Raw genomic sequence first — 21,243 nt, 5'->3', positions numbered from 1 at the left:
TATGATGTGTGAGCCCAGGACTGTTTTATCAGCAGGGTTATGCAGTGCTAGCTCTGACTGTGCACGTTCAGAAGGGTGCAGAGGTTCAGGCTGTTCTGCAAAGCCTCTGACCCACAATCCTACAACAGAATGGATGGAAATGGGAGCTTCTGCCTCCAGCACCTGGTCCTTGTCCCACTGAACTCAGAGGGATGAAGAAGCAGGGCCCCAAGCAAAGCAGGGAGCTGAGTGTTGGTTTTTAGAGGGGCCAAGTGGGTGCAAGGCACACCACTTCAATACCTTGTTTTTAAAAATCCTGTCTGTGCACACGAGGACAAGGAAATGGGGAGGCAAAGCCATGCTAGACATAACAGCCACTGATGGCTTTAATTAAAGCCCTCAAGTCAGTAAATACACACAGAGGCTGGTCCAGGGAGATACACAAAGCCCACAGTCAGCCCAGTAACACTCCGTGGACATTGCCATTTAAGCAGTTTCTTGTTTAACTTAGATTTATTCAATGACACATGCAATTCTGGACAGATATCCGAGTTCCAATGAACAATTTTTATAACGAAATATGAGAAATCTGTGACTGCAATTAGTCAATTAAGTACATTTCTAAAATACATGACTAGAAGAAAACCGGAGCGAGAGAGAGAATTCTTCCAAAGAACAAAAAAAAACATTTCCATTTGTAATACTCCTGGCATGGATGAGTATCAGAGGGGAAGAAGGGCAGCAAGGAGATGCAATGAGGAAGGAAAAACATCATCAACCCTGTCCACAGAAAGTCCTCCAGTTTCCAGTCTCTCCAGTTCATCCATTAATGCTCGGCACTTTCACGGCGAGAGCTCCTCTGAGTTAAGGAGATTCATCTCTCAGCACGAAAAAAGCAGAGAACAGTTGTGAAACCATGTGCTTGACCCAAGATGGCTTAGGAATATTTCTCCTCACCCAACCTCTTCCTGAAGACAGCGAGAAAAGAAGCTGCAGAGCTCTCAGGACTGAAGATGGAGCCTCTTCGTACTGCACAGGAACACAGAGTCAATATTCATCAGGGTAACGAGAGCCATCCCGGGAGCTGGCAGGTGACACACAGCAGGATTGTTTGGGGACAGGCTCCCTCCCCTGAGTGGAAGTGTCCCTGAGGGTGGCTGGTTCAGGGGAATCCCGTGGGGAACAGGCTCAGGGGCTGGTTCTCGTTGGTGGGGAGGGGGGATCTGTAGCCGTCGAAGTTGCGGGGGATGCTGCCGCTGGTGGAGCCCGAGCTGTTACTCAGTGTCTCTATGCTTCCCTCTCGCTGAAGCTCTGCAAGGGAGAGAGAGCAGCTCCTGGTTAGAGTTTGGGATAAACCCCCAGTGTGCTCAGACAGATGCTTTACCAGTAAATCCCTCTGCTGCTGCATTGCTCTAAGGTTCGTCCTTTCCTGGGCTGATTTGGGAATCGCTCCCAAGGAATTGCAGCTCCTGGTTCTACCCCTCTCCAGCTCAGCTGGGCCAAAGATGGAGAGTTACCTGCTGCCCTTCCCTGGGCCTGAGGCTGCTGACTCAGGACATGACAGGATTTCATAGTGGGGGTCTCATGGCAGGGCTCGAAGGGGATGGCTGCAGGGGATGGAAAATCTTCCAACCATGCTGGAAGAGTGTGCACCAGCAGTGCATAACCACTGGCATTCCCCACCTTGGGAACACCAGGGACTTTCCACAGCTCTTTAACCTGCCCAAATGGACATAAATAACTCAGCTTTTTCAAGCCTAAGAGAAAATACCCCATTTCCTCAGCCATGCCTCAAAGCAAAAGAGAAAGCAGCCTGGCCGTGGCTCTCTCTCTCCTGGTCACACCCACCCAGACATCTCCCCTCTCTGACCTCCTGAAGCCTTCAGTGCTCCCTAATCTCCAGACAGGAGGATTTTTGTGTGTGCAGGACATCATTTCCAGCCGTGGCCTCTCTGTGAGCCACTTGAACCCTGCAGTTGACGGGGTGGCCACGTGCAGGATCCCCCTGGCAGCACTCAGCAGTGGCATGCAGCAGGGACAAGAGGCAGAGCCCCAGGGATGGCACAGCAATCCTCCCCCAGAGTGACAGTGGTGACAGGAGACAAGAAATATTCTGGGGAGTTGTGATTCATGACCCTGAGCATGACTTTGTCTGGGCAGCCAGATGGGTATGAGGACAAGAATTTTGGGTAAATTCCTCTGCTGCTAAGGGGGAAGCAGGACATGGAGGGGCTACAGAAGACTGGAGAAGGACTTTTCATAAGGGTATGGAGTGACAGGACAAGGAGGAATGGCTTTAAATTGGAGGAGAGGTTTAGATGGGATATTGGAAAAAATGGTTCCCTGTGAGGGTGGTGAGACACTGGAACAGAGAAACTGTGGCTGCCCCATCCCTGGAAATCCTCAAGGCCAGGCTGGATGGGGCTTGAAGCAGCCTGGGATAGTGGGAGGTGTCCCTGCCCATGGCAGGGGGTGGGATGAGATGAGTTTTAAGGTCCCTTCCAACCCAAACCTTTCTCTGGTCCTATGGAAGACTTTTCTGGGGTGGAAAGGAGCTGCAGGAGCTGGAGGAGCAGTGCCTGCTCTGCTCTCTGCTAAATATTCCTGCACTTCCACTGCCTCAGCTGGGACATTTAACCTCCTGCAAACACCACAGCAGTCCTTTGGCTGACTCTGTGATAAGGACAGATCTGTACACAAAGTATAGGGAACAGCAAAAAGTCAGATTTCCCCTAAAACAGAAAGCATCCCACCCCAGCACCCTCTGGCATGCCCTGCTCCCCTCAGCCCCTGGGCACTGCAGCCCTGCACACACCTAGCAGTGAGGGCTGTGGGATTTAATCCCTCATCCTGGAGGTAACCTGCCATGAGATAATCTGCCCAGGATACAAGGAAAACAAATCAGCAGGAAGCTGATCACCCTGAAAGCAGTGCTGGCAATGACCTCAGCCGTGTTCATCACCGTTTCTTGCCAGTATTTGGTGGAGGAATGTCCATGTCTAAACCTCTTCATTTTCCTCACATCCTTACTCTCCCATGAGTCCAGGAAGTAAAAACAGTAATTTAAATCAGAAATGAGTGGCGTATCCCACACTAATACTGTGCTTATCCTGTCTGATTTGGGGCTTTTATCTCCCTCAGCACACAGCTGGCTTTGCTTAAAGGTCCCACGTCAGAGCTGGGGGTGCTGGGCAGCACTGCTGGGCTCCCCCAAACCCCCTCCTGGGGTGATTCTACTCTCTGCTCCAGAATTGATTTCCAGGCAAAATATTTCCAGCAAGACAAGGGAGAGGGACAGAGAGAGGAGCTGTTTTCCTGTGGCTCCTGCATGGCTCCTGCCCTGGGGACTGAGCTCCTGCCAGTCCCTCGTGGGACCAGGGTGGGATCTGGGGGGATTCAGGTTTTTCTGGGGTCTGCAGGGTTTCTGCAGCTCCTGTCACCTCTGCAGGGGCCTGCCAGGGGGTGGCACTGCAGAGACTGATGCCAGCCAGGGAGGAAGCAGGAGCAGGAGCCAGGGATGTGATGTGGAGTGGTGGGCACAGGGCCTGGCTGAGCTCCCCTCGCTGCTGCCAGCAGGAAAACCTGACACTCCCTGACAGGGAGGGACAAAACACCCTCTGCAGGAGGGGCAGAGGCTCTGGAGGGACTGGAGGGGATTTTCCAGCCCAGTTTAGGTTAGGGGGTGTCAGACTAAAAGCTCCCACATCCAAGCTGCCATCCCCAGACACACATTCCCCAAGGAATACGAGTGCTCTCACACAGCCCAGCTCTCTCTGGAACTAATTACCCAGCCAGGCAGACGAGCAGTGTATTCTGATACCCGAGGAAGCCCTGGAAAAGTGCTGGGCTGCCACAGAGAGCTCTGCTGTGCTCAGGAAATTGGGCTCTTGCCCTCGTCCCCAGCCAGCTCTCGAGCATGGCTGGGTCACAGGAGGGGGGCAATTAGCCTTGACATGTCACCAGGGAATACCTGCCCACACAGCTGACCCCCAGCACCACAGCAGCACTACCTGCCTTCCCCCAGATTGCTCTGTTTCATTAATAAAAAATAAAATTTTTAAAAAAATCCAGTGTATGTTATTATTCTTCCTCCCAGCCCTCAGAGCAGACTGGGACACAGCAGAGGAACATCAATGAGATTCCCATGGGAAGCACAGACAAGACTGGGAATGGCTCCATGACATGGGGACACCCTTCCTGTTACAGAGGGAAAACTGGAGGACAATTTCTCATAGATCTGGATAGACCAAACAAGTGCAGCAGGAGCTGCATGGTGGGGCTGTCAGGTATCAGCAGAGACAGGTCCCTAAAGCCACCCTGGGATGGGACAGCAGAGCCCCTGTGGCACAGCTGAAGGACCTGAAACACCTCCCAACACAAAACCACACATCACATAACCTGGCAGACACCCTCTGTGCTGGGAACAGGCTGAGAAACACCAAACAGGAGCAAATCCTTCTGGAAAGATGGGAGTGGGTGGCAGGGGAGCCCAGAGCAGCAGGATCAGGAGCAGCAGCACCCAGGGCTGCTCTCCATGATTCCCTTCTCTCCGGTGGAGTTACGCCAGGAATGGACTTGGCCCCAGCAAGTCTGAGGGTTATTGTATCTGCATTCCCCCATGCACACACTGTCGAGATGTATTAACTTCCTTAAATGTACCAGTAAAACAACCTCTTATGATACACTTTAATGAACTTGTACAGTAGCCAACAAATTGTGCATCATATAAAACCCATTCGGCCTTATAGACTCTCTGGCTATTTTGTAATAACTGCAATTTGCTACTGCTGAAGCAAGATAACCAGGGTTGAGAAGTCAGGCTTTGCAGAAACCTAAATATTTGATTTGGGGGGGAGTGGGTGGGAGAAGGAAGAAAGGGGCCTCTGGGAGCTATTTATGGGGTCAAAATAACATGAGACCTGCTCTTCTCGCAGCGTTTCCACCATCAAGGAAATGAAATACTGTGAGAAGACCAGCACTTGCATTATTTTGGCCCCATAAATGGCTCCCTGAGGCTTTCAGAAGCCCGTGAAAAACAAACACAAATACAAATAAATGCTAATACTGGAAACGTAAATACTAAAACCTGCCCATGTCCCCGGAGGAAACGACTCACAAAGTCCTGCCTGCCCTAAAAAAAAAAAAAAAAAAAAAAAAAAAAAAAGGAAAAAAAAAAAAGATGAAGGAGCTGGAACATCTGCTGAAGCCATGAGGAGAAAGTCACTTCAGGGGAGCTGGGAACAGCCCTGCCTGTGCTTTTGACAGTAACAGTAATGGGCACCTCTGGCATCACCCAGGGTCCCAGAGTAACAGGATTTTCAGGGCACACACACATTTCCACCGTGGTGGAGGCAGCAGCAGCAGTGAAAACCCTCGTGGCTGGTGGTGTGGGATGGCAAGTGGCCATCCTGAGTCCCTGGGCCACCCCAGGGCAGCCACCCCCTGCCAGGGCATGGCTTGGAACACTGGGGCAGCAATGGGGCACCAGAAGAGCTGGGAGCAGATGTTGGCTGCTCCCTGCTTGGCACAGCTGCCTGCAGCTCTCCTGCAGTGTGGATGATGCTCCAGGAGGAATTGGAAAGGAAACTTTGCAGGAAGCATCTCTTTGTGCCCATATTCCCACTGCCATGCTGCAAACAGCCTGTCCTGCCCCTTGCTGCTCTCCCTGAGCTGCCAAGGGGAGGGAGGAGGAGGAAGAGGAGCAGGAGCTGCTCTGGGGACAGCCTGGGGTCTGCAGGTCTGGGAGAGCTCAAAGTCCAGCTGCACCCTCCATTCCAGAAAGCTCCAGGAACTGTCAAAAGGACCCCATCAAATCCAGCAAGGTACAAAGCCCTGCCAAGCCTAAATGTGAAACCATTTTATAGGGCACATTAATTCAATGCCTGAAGAAAATCTATATAGCCCTCTTTTGCCCGGAACACTCATAAATTATGCTGCCTTTCTTAGCTGAGCTCTCCTGTAGTGGTCCACTCGAAGCCCTGGTATCTCCTTTATGTCCACTCAAAAATCTCCTCTCCAGTGCATTATTATTCCTTCTAATGGTTTTTCCTTTCTCTCCGTTTGCCTTCCCCTCTTTAAGCACAGTTTCAAAATATCCCAAATCATTTGCTGGAAGAGCTGACCCTTTCCTCTTACCTACGGAGGGGCTGCCCGGGATAACTGATACAATGACAGCAGCCTGATGTGTCAGGGCAGCGGGGAAGCTGCAGCAACTCTGAATACAAGAATTATTCTTCATCATCTCAAACTGTCACAACACATTACCCTCAAAGCTGCAGCTCGCTGAAGGAGTGACCCTGGACTGAATGGGAGAGTGCTCGGGGAAAGAACTAATTGTAGCCTCTTTTCACACGTCAGTCACTTTTCACAGCACCAAGCCTTTCAAGCTCAACTAATGTCAAGTTCCCTTTTCCTTTTGCTGGGCTGAGTATTTCTGATTTTTAAGGATGGCATTTTTAAAGGAACAAGGTCTCTGGTGAGGGATGAGGCCAGGGAGGGGAGGGAAGGAAGCGTCGGAGTGAGCACGCATCAGAAAGTCCATCAGAGCCCGAAGACTCGTTAGGAATTAGACAATTAACAAGTAGGAATGCAGGAAGTGGGGTAATGGCCAGCAGAGCTCGAATCTCCTCGATTTCATTTCTGTCATTCACAGCAATTATTTTGGGGAATTTTCAGGCTCTGCCGTGCTCCAAGGGCGCCACAAATGTGGGAATGTGCTCGGCCCCTTCCCGAAATGAGGGTGTGGGACAGGAATTTTCCAGGGGTGCTGCTCCCTAAACCCACCTCTCCCCATCCAGGGGGGGCTTCTGAATAAACAGCCAAAAGGCAAAAATCCAAGCCTCTTTTTAAAACCAAAGACAATTCCCTTTCCTTTTGGAGGAGATTCCCTGCAGGGAGCTCTGGGAATGCCAGCCTGGTCCATGATCTGGGACAGGCACTCATAAGGGCCCTTGACAGCTCCTTGTCTTTGACTGAAATCCTCACAGATTCTGTGGCAAGGACTATTTTTTCACCCTTACATTTACACAATGCCCATCACGGGGGACTTGCAGAACCGACTGGGGCTTCCCGAGTGTTATTTATTAACTGTAATGAATAATAATTATGGAGCTTCTGCCATCTGGATTCTCACTCAAAAGGGCCCTATTTAAAGGGAACGCTAAAAGGCAATTTGTATTAACACAATGGAAGTCTTGAGGATCTCTTAAACTGTTTGTAATTTACACAAGGCTCCCCAGTGAATGGGTGAGTTAAACATTTTAATTTCACTGATTGCTGCTGAAGGGAGAGGGATGTGCTCCCCCTGAGGAGCTCACGCCAGCACTTGTACATGGAAACATCTTCCAGGATTCAGACAACATCCCAAACTCTGCTGGGGGCTTCTGGCACTTTTCCTGCAGGAAACATTCACTCTGAGCATCACCACTGGTGCCCAGGGCAGCGAGTGCTGCTGCCTGGGACACACAAGGTGGAGCAGAGCTCAAAAGCCAACCTGAGTTTGGAAGCTGCAAAGGGATGAGGAAGTATCAGGGTGCTTGGAAATTACATTGCTACTACTGCACTTGGAGGTTTTTCTTGTGTATTTCCCCCCTCTTTTTGTTTTAATTTTATGAAATGCAATTATGCTAATGAGGGAGCTCTAATTATAATCCATCCCCAGCACCCTTGGCAGCTGCTCGGAGCGAGGGGCTCCAGCTCTGGGATCTGCTGGCAGGGAGGGCACAGGGGGGCACTGCACCCCCGGGGAACCTGTGCTTTTGGGGATTTGGATGAACAAAAATCCTTAACATTAAACTGCAGTGAAATGAAAGCACGGAGTCCTCATTAAAAATCTTAATTTTCCAAGTTGGTTTTAATTTTGAAATTTCTGGGCGAACGTGTGTTGCTCCTTTCCGGAGAGAACACAGGCAAAAGTCATTTCCCAGTTTCATATATTGCTATGATTACAATTTCAGCTTATTATGATAATATTTAGAAGTCAATTAAAGCTTCTCTATGCCCCAAGCTTTGTGCCTGTCCACCTGCATTGACACAGCACAGTGGGACCAACTTTGGGCCAGGCTTTGGGTGGCTGTGACAGACCTGCTCCTCAGAAATGTTTCTTTTTCCCTTTTTTATAAACCCAGCAGTTTCACAAAAGAGATTTAAAACTCTTTTCAAATGAGGAAGTAATAAAAAAAAATTAAAACAACGGCACATGAACATCAAAAATCAATTCCTGTGTTAAAACTGCCTCATCCTGTCACAACCTGAAAGATGCTGAGATGTCAGAAAAGCACCTCCATTAAATTTGCAAGTAAAGAAGACTGGGAAACACTGCCTGAGCAACTTCTGTGAAATCAGGATTCAGTGGCCTATGTAAAATATTAGTTACTGTCAAACTACCTTACAATAACTCCACACAGAGCTGGCTCATGCCATGCACTTGGAGATGAAACCTGGCATCCTGGAACAGGATCCAGCAAGGAGATGGGGAGGTACAGGGGGAAGGGGAGAACCAGGGGAATGAAGACAGAACCTTCTGAACATCAGAGTCCCTCTGAGAGCCCAAATCTCATTTCTGGTGCCTGATTTCACTGCAGGGATGCCAAACAACTTAACACTTGCAGAACAGGGAGGACACCTGAGCTTACAGAAATGTCTGGGTCTGCTTCAGGCACAAAGAGATCAGTGAGACAAAGGCAAAACATTTTCCTGCATGAACTTCTGAACAGGTTGTTTACTCCTTTAAAAAGAGCACCCAGACTGCAGCCCATGGAGCAGGAGACCCAAGACTCTGGCATCTGGCCAGACTTGACTCTGAGCATTTTATGGAAGGTTAAAAGTGCACCAGATAAAGGACTGGCATTTAGAGGGAGAATATTCTTCAAGATAGGCACTTTCACAATGACTTCCAGTGCTTTTAAAAAATAATCTCAAGTTTCCTAGAGCTGTACATTTTTGTAAAGAGGTTTAGGATGTTTTCCTACATAAATGACTCTTCAGAAGGATGAGTTGCTGATTCTAGCCAGCATGTGAAATCTCAAAAGCTATGACAGTCAAATAGAAAATCATTTCTGTAGCCCATCACATCCTGCAAGCCTTGTGCAAGATTTAGAGATGAGGTTTTTGAATGAATATGCAGCAATGGTTGCTTGGGTTTAATGGAATTCTCTCTTACCCCATCCTGAAAGTTTCACTACGCTGCTACTCCAAATTCCTGTAAGATATCCTATGTGGAATACATGATTTCCTGTTCCAGCCAGTGTGTGTAGACAAGTTTTTTAATGCATTTAGGCAGAACTATCTTGCATCTTTGGTTACGCAAGCAGCACATCTGTGTATATCAGACCAAAAGCATTTGCAGAGAAAACACTGTATTAAAATTCCTGGGTTTGGTCTCTCATTCCCAGGGTTATGGGAGTGCCTTGGATTGCTCAACACTGACCCCTCTGTCAGCCTCTACTCCACGAAGGAAATTACAAATTCAAAGTAAAATGCATGTTTATGACACCTACCACGTCCTGCACTCACTGAACTCTGGGGATATTGCTCAGAAATGCTGGAGGCAATGCTCCTATTCCTGGAACATCTTCTATCCAGGGCAGGTGTGCATCTGAGCATCCCCTTTGACTCCAGAGATGGAGCCACAGGTTGTGTCCCAGAGGTGGCTGCAGCAAGGACAGGGATGGCCAGGAGCCTTCAGGGAGTGCTGGGGGTCCCTCCTCCTCCTCCTCCTCCTTGGGCTCAGCCAAACAGTTCCAGCAAAACAGCTGGGTAAGGAAAAGCTGCCCAAAGGTCAAACCCTCAAACCTGGTGATGACCTCAGGGCCTGGGCAGTGACTGCTGACCCTCTGCATGAGGATTTCACACCTGACCCTCCACATTTCAGCTCCTTTCCCATCTAAGACCCAATTCTATCCTCTCTGTGATGCCACCTCAGCATTTGGCCTCCTTCAAGCCTGTCAGGTATGAAGAGAGCCCTGGGCTGGACTGCAGTGCTCCATGTGCATCTCACACATGTGCTCCCTGTGCTCCTGACACACACGCACATTTTAAAAGTATAAAATTACAAAGCAAAGCCATTCTGGCACAACTTCTAGTACTTCTGACACAAAGTGGCCTTTTGGGCCAGTGAGAGGCTCTGGGCTGTTCCCCTGGTGCAGATTGATGCTGAGGAGGAAGCTAGACCAGACTGGAATTTGGGTTTGATTCAAAGGAAAAGTTAAAAAGTTTGGGGGGGGGGGGAGCAGATGCTCAGCTGGTCCAAATCAGGAGAGTTTTGATGAAGCTCACGAAATGATGTCACCACAGCCCCAGCCCTGTCTGCTCATCTAAACAGTTCAAGGCTCTCGAGCTGGGAGAGCTCAGGTGGGGATCAGGACCTGCCTCCTCCTCCCACTTCCCTGGCAGTAGTTCAGTGTCAGGAGCTCCAAACCCATCCAAATCATCCTAGTTTCAAATGCAATTTATTTAGTCTATTCACTCAATTTTTTTGAAATATTATGTTGACATGGCTGCTTCAAGCAGACCAGCTTTGTAAACACAAATTTTACAAAGCACTCAGAGCTTGAAGTCATTCCCTTAAAATCACAACTCTACCTTGACTGAGTATTAACCCAACCTGGCAAAACAACAGCCCAGTCTCATGGGTTCACTCTCTTGCAGGGCTGCTTGAGGCTCTTAATACACTCTCTTATTGATATGGCTCCAAATTCTGATGTTAGACATAAATATGAAAGAGCCTTGATAAAAATGACATTCAAAGCTTAATTTGTCCCTTTGTTAATGGAGCTGTTGAACACAGCAATTCACATTTGTGCTCCTGAAACCAGAAAGCAGCTGGAAATAGTAAATTCAATGTTTTTGCTTTTTTGAAAGTCATATTTTAAAAATTCTTCCAAGCATTGATTCTATTACACTCTGTCTTTGTAGCTGCACTCTTACAAACATGTGGATGAGCTGCAGCTGGTGGAGGAGCTGGAAGGTAACTCTGTGTGAAATGTCAAAGACCTAATGGCAAACCAAGGCATTCCTCTGGTCACATCCCCCAGAAAAGGCAATTTCCATCAAGATTCTGCCCTGTATTTAGGCACCTGGCAGTGAAGTTCACATAACCACCTGCTCCTCTTGTTGTGCTCTTCTGCAGACTTTTTGCTCACATTTTGGTGGGTGACCAGCCACGTTTCCAGAAGATAAACCAAAGAGACAACACAGTCCTGGCATGATATAATCAAAGTATTTTTTTCCAGTGGGTGTGGATAAAAACAGCCCTGAGTAGAGGACAAAAATCCCCCCAAATTTTACATTAGGGATCCATCCCTGCACAGTTCACCTCCCCCTGCTGCCTCCATGGCTGCAGATGAGGGAAAAAGGCTGCAAGGTTCATTTGTCTCTTGATTTATGCTTCCAAATGTCATTCCCACCCAACAAGGTGGGAGCTGTGGCACGTGGGAGTGGAGGGGAGATGCCATCCATGGGAATGCTGTGCTGTGCCTGAGGAGAATTCCAGCACAGCAATGTGTCCAAGCACCTCCACAACACAGGGATTGGAATCTTTTTAGGAAAATGCCACCATTTCCATGCCACTCACCCCAACCAGGGCTCTCCATCCCCAGCACCTCTGGCTCCTGGATCCCCTGTTATGCCACTGAGCTGGAGCAGAGGCAGCAGGGCAGGTCCTGCCTGCAGCATTCCCAGAAAAACATCTTTGGAAAGAGTCAGACAAGTGATACTGACCCTTTGTCTTTCACAACACCATCAAGTTTTGGTGTAAACACAGAGTTCATGTGTTGGGCAGTTACTGAGAGAGTCACTGAGCAAGGGAACAACAAATAAATATCCAAAATAAATAAACAAATAAAGAAGTGGTGTTTTAGCTGTTTGGGGCTTTTTGGAAAATGGTATCAAATAGGTCATAAAGAAAAAGGCAGCAGGCAGCTCGTGGCCTGAGGTGGACTCAGGGAGGTGACATGCCACCAGCCAGCATCAGGAGCTCCCAAATTCAGGATCTTTCCAAAACAGCAGAGATTTGCTCCTAAAATTCACCCCCTATCTGCATGGAAAACCCCCTCCCCAGGATGCAGGAGATGAAGGGAAGCTGCTCCTGCCTGTGGTGGGAAATGCCTTGGAGGGCTCTGAGGAACACAAAGCAAAGGCAGAGAGCACCAAAGTGCTGCCCCCTCAATGAAAGGACAACACTGAAAAGCAGAATAGAAGCAACAGGAGTGGGGGAAAAGCTATTTACTGTTTTAGCAGTTTTTGCTCTTTTCATGAGCTACCTCACGTGTTCCCAAGCACAAAACCACCAGTGATGTCATTTCAGAAGGCACCAGCACCAACACACAAAAAAGCAGCTGCATTGTGATCTTTTTGTCTTTGTGTTTTGCCTCAACATCTTTTCCACTCCCTATGAATGCACAACTTTTACACAGCCCTATTTTTTCTGAAGGAATCTTCCTTTTGGAGGCTCAGCTACCTGCATGAACATCTGCAGGGGGCTGAACACATTCCCCATTTATGGGGAAGCTTCAAACAGGATTTCTCCATTTTCCAAATGCTTCTAACCAATTTGTCACTTTCCTTCCTCTTTGGTTTTTTTTTTTTTTTTTTGGTCAGTGGATGGTGCACACAATATTGAGCAAGAATAAGCAGAGGAGGATGAAAACTGCAGCTTGAGAAGCTCAGGATATGATTCCTCCTCACCGGATGCCTGGAAGATGTCACTGAAATTCTCCCTCCCTTAGTGCAACCCGTGTGGAGCCAATATGAACTCCCAGCAAAGTGCTTAAAACCCCATTATTTATAATAACTGTTAAATGATGAGACATTGTTTACCCAGATTGCAAGATAAATTCTCACTTACAGAATGCTTGCCTGACCGTCCTGAACGTCATCTGGTTTTTATTTAAATGCAAAATGAAATTAGGCTCCCAATAACACAGCAGAAGAATTCAATAAGATGGGGCTTTTCACTTACAGTTTAATATTAACATTTTCCCATAAATGTTAATGAATAAAAGTCTACTGTTTTATATATTATCCATGGTGAGGAGACAGCAGGCTAGGAATGGAAGGAAAGCTAATCTTTTCATACCACAAATTAGGATATATACTTCAAGGAGGACTAAGTGTTCCCAGCATTGCCAGGGACCTGGCCACAACCCTCCTTCCTCCAGGGGCAGCCACCAGAGCTGATCCCATGGGGATGCTCCAGGGAGTCTCCACTGATCACTCAGATCCTCCCCCAGCCAAAAATCCCTTTGGGTTTGTTTCTCATTTTCCCTGAGCCTCTCTTTCTGCCTGCCCAAGTCCCCTGAGGCACACTGTGAACATCAAACACCCAACACCAACTGTCCAGCAAGTCCTGATGCTCTCAGACTCCACCATGGATAGCAAGGCAGGATTATTGGGAAAATCAGATGACTGTCTGAGTGATATTCTGTCAGAGAAAGGTGCAGGGCTGGTGGGAGGTGAGGGCACAGCTCAGTGACAGGGAATGGTCCAGAATCCAGAGGGAGAAGCACCTGGAGCTGCAGAGGTGGCACTTTGGAGCTCCCCAGGGAGCTGTGCCTGCACCAGGAGCAGATCCTGGGGTGGGCTGGGAGCTGCAGGGTTGGCTCACACTGGAACATTTGCATTGCCTTGGCTCTTGACTTTCCATTTACTGCACAGGGTTTGCTGTGTTAATGTGTATTTTGCTGTTTGGTGAGTCATACTTCATCCTAACCCTCTAATAAGTGTTCATTTAACAGTTTGACTGCTTAACAATTTATTGCACAAATGGGTTTCCATTCCACAGGCTCCTCTCCCAGCTCCCCTGGAGAGGGCAATGCATAGTTTATGAGAGCTTTGTGATGGCCTGTGCTGCACATCCCAAAAATCAGCAAATACTCAATGGCTCTCTGGGGCTGCTGGGCTTGGGAGGAAGGACAGGAACTGTCTTGTCTTTATTCTGCCACCACCTCAGCAGCTGCAAGAGGTTTTGGCTCACAAAACAGCTGTAAAAATACCAGTCCTGGTTCAAATGCTGGGACATGAGGGCTCTTATACTCACTGAGAGAGATATGCTTGCCATAAGTCATATCCTACACAAAAACACCATAGAAAGACTCCTAAAAGGAATGACAAGGTAATTATAGGAATTACAGATGGAAAAATCCTGTTGTCTCCTGCTCCTTTCCCAGTGTGGGACTGCTCAGTGTGGGGCAGGCTTCAGGCCTCAGATTTTTAAACGGAAGATTTAATAAACACTGAGAAATACTTCTAAATATTTAGAAAACCCAAAATAACAGATTTCCAAGCCAAGCTGTGCAAACAGAGAATGAATTTAGAAAACTTGTTAAAAACCCAACAGCTTTTGCATGCACCAAAATATATTTGGGTGGCAGGAACCACCTCCTGGGCAGGATGCTGCAGGCAGAGCTGGGATGATGCTCAGCCCTGGCTGCAATACCTACCATGGATCTCCTCTTGTTCCCCCTGGAATCAACAGCAGGAGCCTGAGGGATGCAAACAGCTTCATGCTTTAGGAGGGACTCAGCAGACAATCAAATGTGAGCAAAGCCAAGCTAGACAGGACAGAGCTTTGAATTTTCCTGTGAAAATCTGGAGTGCTGCAGTTAATTTGCTTGATCATTAGGAGGAAAAACCACAAAAAAAAAAAAAAAAAAAAAAAAAAAAAAAAAAAAAAAAAAAAAAAAAAGACCAATACAGCAGCAAATCTCCAAGGAAAAAGGGAACTGTGTTCACCGCTTTTGAGACAAAGCACTGGAAGAAAAATGTCCAGTTCCAATAATGTCATAACCTGATTACAGCCTGACCAGAAGAGCTAAAACACTTGCAGAACAATGAGTAAGAAATTAAGTTTTAAATTGAGTGCTGGCCCTATCTCGTGTCACTTCTTTGTATTCCAGTAGAAAGGACACTGCTGAGCTCATTCCATCTCCAGCAGAGTGAGATGCCTGGATGCAGACACCATTTAGTCATCTCCTATATGTTCCTCCCCATTTCTTTCTCTGGGAGGAATGACAAATCCAGGAATGTGACTGCACTTTGTTTTATTATGATATTGATTTTTCCTGCAGAGGGGAAAGTGCATTTATCCCCCAGCTCTGTGCACACTGGCAGGGAAGGGTTAACAAAATGTTTATCACAAAGCTGGCTTCAGAGTTGAAAGTAATGTGATCAGTAATGAATTTTGTGTTACATTAGGTTGTATAAATGGACAGACAAGCGCAGACAACAAGTGGCCAGGAGTCGGGGCTAATCTAATGATGTAAAAATAGAGACAGCACCAATTATACTTGGGGCCAGCTCAGAGCTCCTGCAGGGACTGCAAATGAATAGGTACAAATCAAATTACTGACTAATAGACGCACTACAAGAGAGGGCAGTCAATGCTAAATACATTAGGGCCTTGTGACCTCTCTGCTCTGAACAGCAGAATCCTAAATTTGACTTAAAAAAAAAAAAAATCAAAGAAACTCTTGTTCGTTTAAGGAGAGCAACAGAACAATGTTATTTGTGAAATGACTTGAGACACTTTGATATTTTTTTGGGTTTGTCCCCCCTATGGTCATGTTAGGTATGTGGCCCTTGGAAAGCTGAGAGAGGGTTTGCTTTTAGAACAAGGGAAAATACTCTCTGTGCAAAAGTTAAGACCTGATAACAATACAGTTATGTTACATACCAAAACATTTCAAAGCCATGTGCCTCTTTGTGGTGATGTTTTTTACTGCTACTTCACCGGCTGTGTCTGTATCAAAAATAAAATATTTCTTAAAAAAATGCCTTGATTTAATAGGAAGAAAAAGAAAAGGAATCTCCCCACACCACAGTTGATAATAAGCAAATGCAAGTTGATCAAGTTTGTTATCAAGTGGCAGAAAGTCAGAGCTGTCTTGTGGCATCAGTGCTCCCTTTAGAATTTTTCTACAAACAGCAGTGAACCTGAATTCACATCAAAAATATTCATCAGCATTCACACCCCCTCCCCCTTAAATAATGTATGACCTGGAAAAAACTCCAGTAAAACCTCTCAGGGCTGGTGGCAAGACTGGATTTGGAGACATGGGAAATCACTGGGGAATTAAAAATGCCCTTGCTGGGCCTGCCCAGGGCTGTGGGATGGGGCTGCTCAGGGACACCCTGGACAGGAGAGAGCAAGAAACTCACACTGGAGTGCTTGATACCCCAAAATGTGTGCAAGGCAATGCTTCTCTTACCCTGCCCCTCTGAAATGGTGGCTCCTAAAGATCCTGAATTCTCCTTTCTTTTCAACCAGGCCCATCCTAATAAACCTTTTGTAGGAAGAACTGCACTGAGCTCCCAGACTTAGAGGAGGGGGAAATTTAATCTCTGACCCTGGGATGAGTATTCTGGAAGTTCAAAGGCTGCTTTTAGCATCAATGTTATTTGATCCACCAGTGGGTTTGCTGCCCAAGCTGGTTTTGCACTGAACCTATGCAGAAATCTCCTGGCAGAAATGCTCTTCAGGGGAAAAATAATTTGCTCTGTGTATCCAAAGCCCATGTCTGAGTTAGGATAAAAAAACAGCTGAGGAGAGAGAAGGGGAAAATTGTCTTAGAAAAATTAAAGAGGAAGGAAGGAAGAAAGGAAAGAAGGGAGGGAGGGAAGGAGAGAGGGAGGGGAAGGTATCACTGAAAACTCCAACTCTAAAGGGCTAATCCTATCCCTGAAACTAAATGTACAGGTACATCTGTGTCCAGGTGGCTGCTGATCTTTGAACAAATCTTGTGGGTATGGATATTTTCTCCTCTGGAAAAAACCCCAGGAAGGATGATCCTTGCATGGGAGCCACCAGCTTGCTCTCTTTGCTTCCACCTCAGCCAGGAAATGTGTGACTTCCCTTCTCTGACCCTCAAATTGCACAGGAAGGTTCCAAAACCATCCCTCTGCAAAGCTCAAAGGTGTCCAGACCCAGGTTAGGCTCAGCTTTGGCTGGGGACCAGGACCCAAAGTGCCTGGAGTCAGTCCTGGGGTTCCTCCAGGCCATTCCCTAACAGCACATCTAATTAGCTCCACTTACTTACATCCCATTAATCAGGTTAAAGAGTTTGCTTCAACATATGAGCTTCCTTCAGCACATTATGAGTTTGTTCATGAAATTTGGAAGGAATCCAGATGAGGGCCAGAGGTGCACTCACTGTGCCCCTGGTAAGAGCTGACAGACTTGGGGCTTTGCAGGAAAAAAGATGCATTTCAAAAAACATCCTGCTGCTCCCCTATAGGCTGATTTCAAATAATAAGCCTAGAAGTGATCAAAATACTCTGGAGAGCTTAAAAAATGTATTTGCTGAAGGAATAGGTGAATCAGAGGATTTACTAATTACAGTATTTTTGGAGGGAAAGATTTCTAGCCTGAGCTGGTAATTTCTTCCTGTCCAGTTTGAGTGGAATCCTGTCAGAGATATTTGTCTCCTGGAAGCAGAGTTTCATAAATCATAGTCCTAGGGTGAATTTTTTTTGGGGGGGCAATGCAATAAGAAACTCCAGCAAACACTTAAGAACTGCACTGCAAATGTAAATATTGTAGCTGCTTGAAAACAAAGATTTGCAAGCAAAAGAGGGCACTGACCACTAACATTTGTGTCTAGACTTGCATAATTTTTTTCTTTTCAGTGAGAGCTTGACAGAAACTGAAACAGCAAAAACATCTTTTTGCATCTTTGCCAATTTACGCCTTCTTTGGAATTAAATGTGTATCTGGGCTGACAGCTTATGTACAGCAGACTCCACTTCAGATAGACATGGGTTGTCTGAATAATTGGATAACAAGGCAAAAAAAGCTGGTTTCCCAACCAAGTGGACAACTGGAGTTATCATTTAGGTCACAAGGAAAGGAGATTTTTGGGGGGGTCATTTTCCAGACCTGGTTCTTCTCCCACCCACTGTCCTGGCACAGAGCTGGGGGTGGAAAAGCCCCATCTAATCCCCCTTCCCTGCAAATGCCAGATTATTCCTGATGTTTGCAGCATCCTCCAGTTTGATGTTTGTGCTTTGACCAACCTTTGGGTATTTCTGCCTCTGCCTGCCAGGGTCAGGGCTGCCATCCCTCTGCAATGCAACAGGGCAGGTACAGAACAGAGATTCTGGGAATATCAGCTCCCCAAAGTGGTCTGTGCACCAGGAGCACACACTTCCTGCACACCACCAGCCTATCAGCCTGATTTCTATATAAACCTACGTGTCAGCTATGCCCTAACAGTTAAGGCATTAAAAGAATCTATTTATCTCTTGCCATTAAGTGCATGTCAGGACCAGTTGAACACTTGACAAAGTCTCACTGTCCACCCTACTGCCCAGTTTTTGTCCACACATTGGACCCCAGCACTGCACATGCACAAATCTTCACATTCCCAGCAAGAAATGTTCATTAATTTGTGCTGAAGTTTGAGTAAGACTTTGGAGTTTTGTTAAATTTCTGCAAAATCTATTTAAGGACAGAAGAGAATCCTCAGAGCACAAACAAGGGTTAAAGCATGAAGAACATAAAGGTATGAATAAATTAAGTTATTTTAGGATTATTAAAATGATTATAAATTCCACAATTTGGAGTCCAATGCAGAAATATAAACACTGGTTTTAAAAGAAGCAGCAAGACAGAAATCAATTACCAACAAACAAACCTCCAGTGTCCTTTTCTGCTGAACTCTTTGCTGTCAGTTCACTGTGGTGAGTGGGCAGCAGACAACCCAAGGAGAAAAACTGAGTTTTTTCAAAGATAATTCAGTTCAGCCAAGCTTGGTTACGATGTAAGTGCTTTGGGGGAAATGAAAACTCTCCTACTTGTTAAGAGCCAACAAAGACACCTCTTTTTTGAAGTGAGGGTAATGCAGCTCCACACTTATCTCTGTCCATTTATTAAGCAGCAGACAGATGTGAGCCCTTCCCTGTGCTCCCCAGGCTGAGGAATGGTGCTGGCAGCCAGCTCCAGTCCACTCCCTCAGTGAGTGCAGCTCTCCAGGTACATCTGAGCAGGAGAGAACTTTTTCTGTCTGTCTGCTAAAGAGGAACAGCTCAAGAGCTGTTAGGGGATGGAAGTGGAAAGGGCACGGGAGTTCACCCTCTTATCACCAGGTTTTCTCTGCTGCTCTGAGTCACCACATGCCCAAATCCTGAGAATAAAGTGTGTTAGTGGTGGAGAGAATCCCACGACAGGCAGGGCAACACAGAGTGTTAATGACAGGGAGAGGAGGGTGGTGGGATGGGGTGAGTTGGGTCAGTGCTCATGTTACTCATTATTGCTGCGTAAAATCGCTGCTCTGAGATGGCATCTATCTTACACTCATTAGGGAGATTTATGGGTCTGGAGCAAGGGCTGGGAGAAATCTCTCTGGATGAATATTAACTCAGTGATGGCATCTCTATAAACAGCTCCTTTCTGTCCTTACACCTGCAGTACTGCCAGAAATTGGCACTGACTGCCATCAGCTGGGTTTGGTGAAAATGGAACCCCTTGGTTTACAGTATAATACACTGGCATGTCTCCAGGGCACTCAGTCACCCTAACCTGGCACATCTGGAAGGCTTCAGCTTTCAGAGGAGGTATTCCCCTCACCTTTCCCCTTCCTACACAGCCTGAGAGGTGCTGACCCATTATCAGCAGTGGATACACTCCCAAAGTTCACACTGATCACAGCCTGGGTCAGTAAGTGATGAAATATGTGCCTTTCTCTATTTTCACAGCCTGCTTTTTCCACCTTCCCAGCCCTTTACAGAACATGAACTGATTAAAGTCCACCCCAGCAATGTGAGGCATCTCTATGCTCACTGTACTGGTGGAGCTCTGGAGTCATGGACTCATGAAATGTCTTGGCCAAGGCAAAAAGCTGGTAAGGATTTGCACCAGAGCTGCAGCAAACCCACCCTTAGTGTTCAGCCAGGCCTTTCTGTTCATTCCACATCTACCTCATCAATGACAGATGAGGGCAAGAGCAAAAGGAAAAGACAGTTCCTGCTCTTCCTGGAAAATCCATAGGTTGGCATTCCCACACCTTCCTGCTGGTTTCTCCTCTTCTGTCTTCCCAGGCAAACTGCCAGGAGAGTGACAAGTGAGTTGGCAGCTGATGTTAGGGGCCACCATCACTCTGAGGTGTTTTTACTGGAGGTGTTTTTTGGAACAAGTTGAAATTAATGGAGACAATAAACCCACAGTAACTGCACTTTAATTTCTGAGCATCTCCTACCACGGGGCCCCTTCTGACAGCATAATCTCTGATGTGCCATTCCATTTACTTAAACAGATGATACAATTTATCAATATAATGGACACTGATGAAGATGGATTAATTTGGATTACAGAACCAGCGCTTCACAGTGGCTCATCAGGACAGAAAATGAGGAGATGTGTGATGATGGCATCGTTTGGAGCAGGGTGGGCAAGGGCAGCAATCTGCACAGGAGGGGATGCAGGACAGCTCTTGATAAGAAAGCTTCACGTGCCAATATCTCAGTGTGTGTTTATGTGATCTACCACTAACTTCCCACTGAGATCAATTAATCAGAGAAACAGAGAGAGAGAGAGAGAGAGGAGCGTAGAGAGAAAAGCAAAAGCCAAACTTAAAAAAAAAAAAAAAAAAGAAATAAAAAATCACCATTGGGTGAGATGTACGTGATCTCTGATCACACCTCTTCTTTGTACCTGTTCCTGATCCCACCATGTCCCTGCTGGGGGACTCGCACATGGCGTCGGCCAGGCGCTCGCGCAGCCCCTCCTCGCCGTGCTCGCCCGCGGCCGCCTGCCGCAGGCCGAAGCTCTCGGGCCAGCTCCCGCACACCTCCAGCAGCGTCACGCTCCGGTCGAAGGCACCTGCAACAGCCAAACGGGACCGTGTGGGACACCGGCCTCCTTCCGTGTGCCTGCAACGCTGCGTTTGGCACATGAGTTCAAATGTTGGTGTTACCAGCCCTCTCTCGCACTCCTCCTCCCTTACTCTCCTCTCTCGCTCCCATTCTCTCTCTTTCTTGCTCTGAGCTGCTGGCGGGGCTCTTAGCAAGATTCTCTATGCCCACGCCTTCACAATAAACTGCAACTGTAACAGAAAAGCCTTTGCGGAGAGACTGAGTTTGTCCTGGAAAAAAAAAAACATCCACCGCGACAGAGACCCCCACACCTGAGCATGAGCCAACTTCGACCAAGCGGCTGTAATTAAAAAGGTAAAATTAAAATACACACTCAGTTCTGCTCTCACACTGGTGAGAGTCAGGGAAGCAGCACAATAACACAAATGTGAGCGGGATGCGTGTATTTTTATGTTAGAC

General features: G+C 47.1%; 1 protein-coding gene across 10 annotated transcripts in view; it reads right to left on the bottom strand.

Moving 5' to 3' along the window:
* Positions 1-464: 464 nt before the first annotated feature.
* The window catches only part of BCAS3 (BCAS3 microtubule associated cell migration factor), a 292,321-nt gene continuing 271,542 nt past the window's right edge, over positions 465-21,243 (bottom strand). For 3 of the 10 annotated variants that reach the window (XM_079325185.1, XM_079325180.1, XM_079325184.1), the window contains 3 exons: positions 20,624-20,791; positions 15,650-15,715; positions 465-1,290 (listed from right to left, as the gene is read on the bottom strand). In XM_079325185.1, the coding sequence (XP_079181311.1) occupies positions 1,142-1,290; positions 15,650-15,715; positions 20,624-20,791 (383 nt within the window). In that variant the 3' untranslated portion in view covers positions 465-1,141. Of the gene's footprint in view, positions 1,291-15,649; positions 15,716-20,576; positions 20,792-21,243 lie in introns of all 10 variants that reach the window. The other 7 variants (XM_079325188.1, XM_079325190.1, XM_079325189.1 and 4 more) reach the window with 4 other exon arrangements.

The sequence above is a fragment of the Erithacus rubecula genome (genome assembly GCF_903797595.1).
Source record: "Erithacus rubecula genome assembly, chromosome: 22".
Taxonomy (NCBI): domain Eukaryota; kingdom Metazoa; phylum Chordata; class Aves; order Passeriformes; family Muscicapidae; genus Erithacus; species Erithacus rubecula.
Note: the sequence above shows the minus strand (reverse complement) of the source record. Positions and strands in the feature narration are given on the sequence as shown.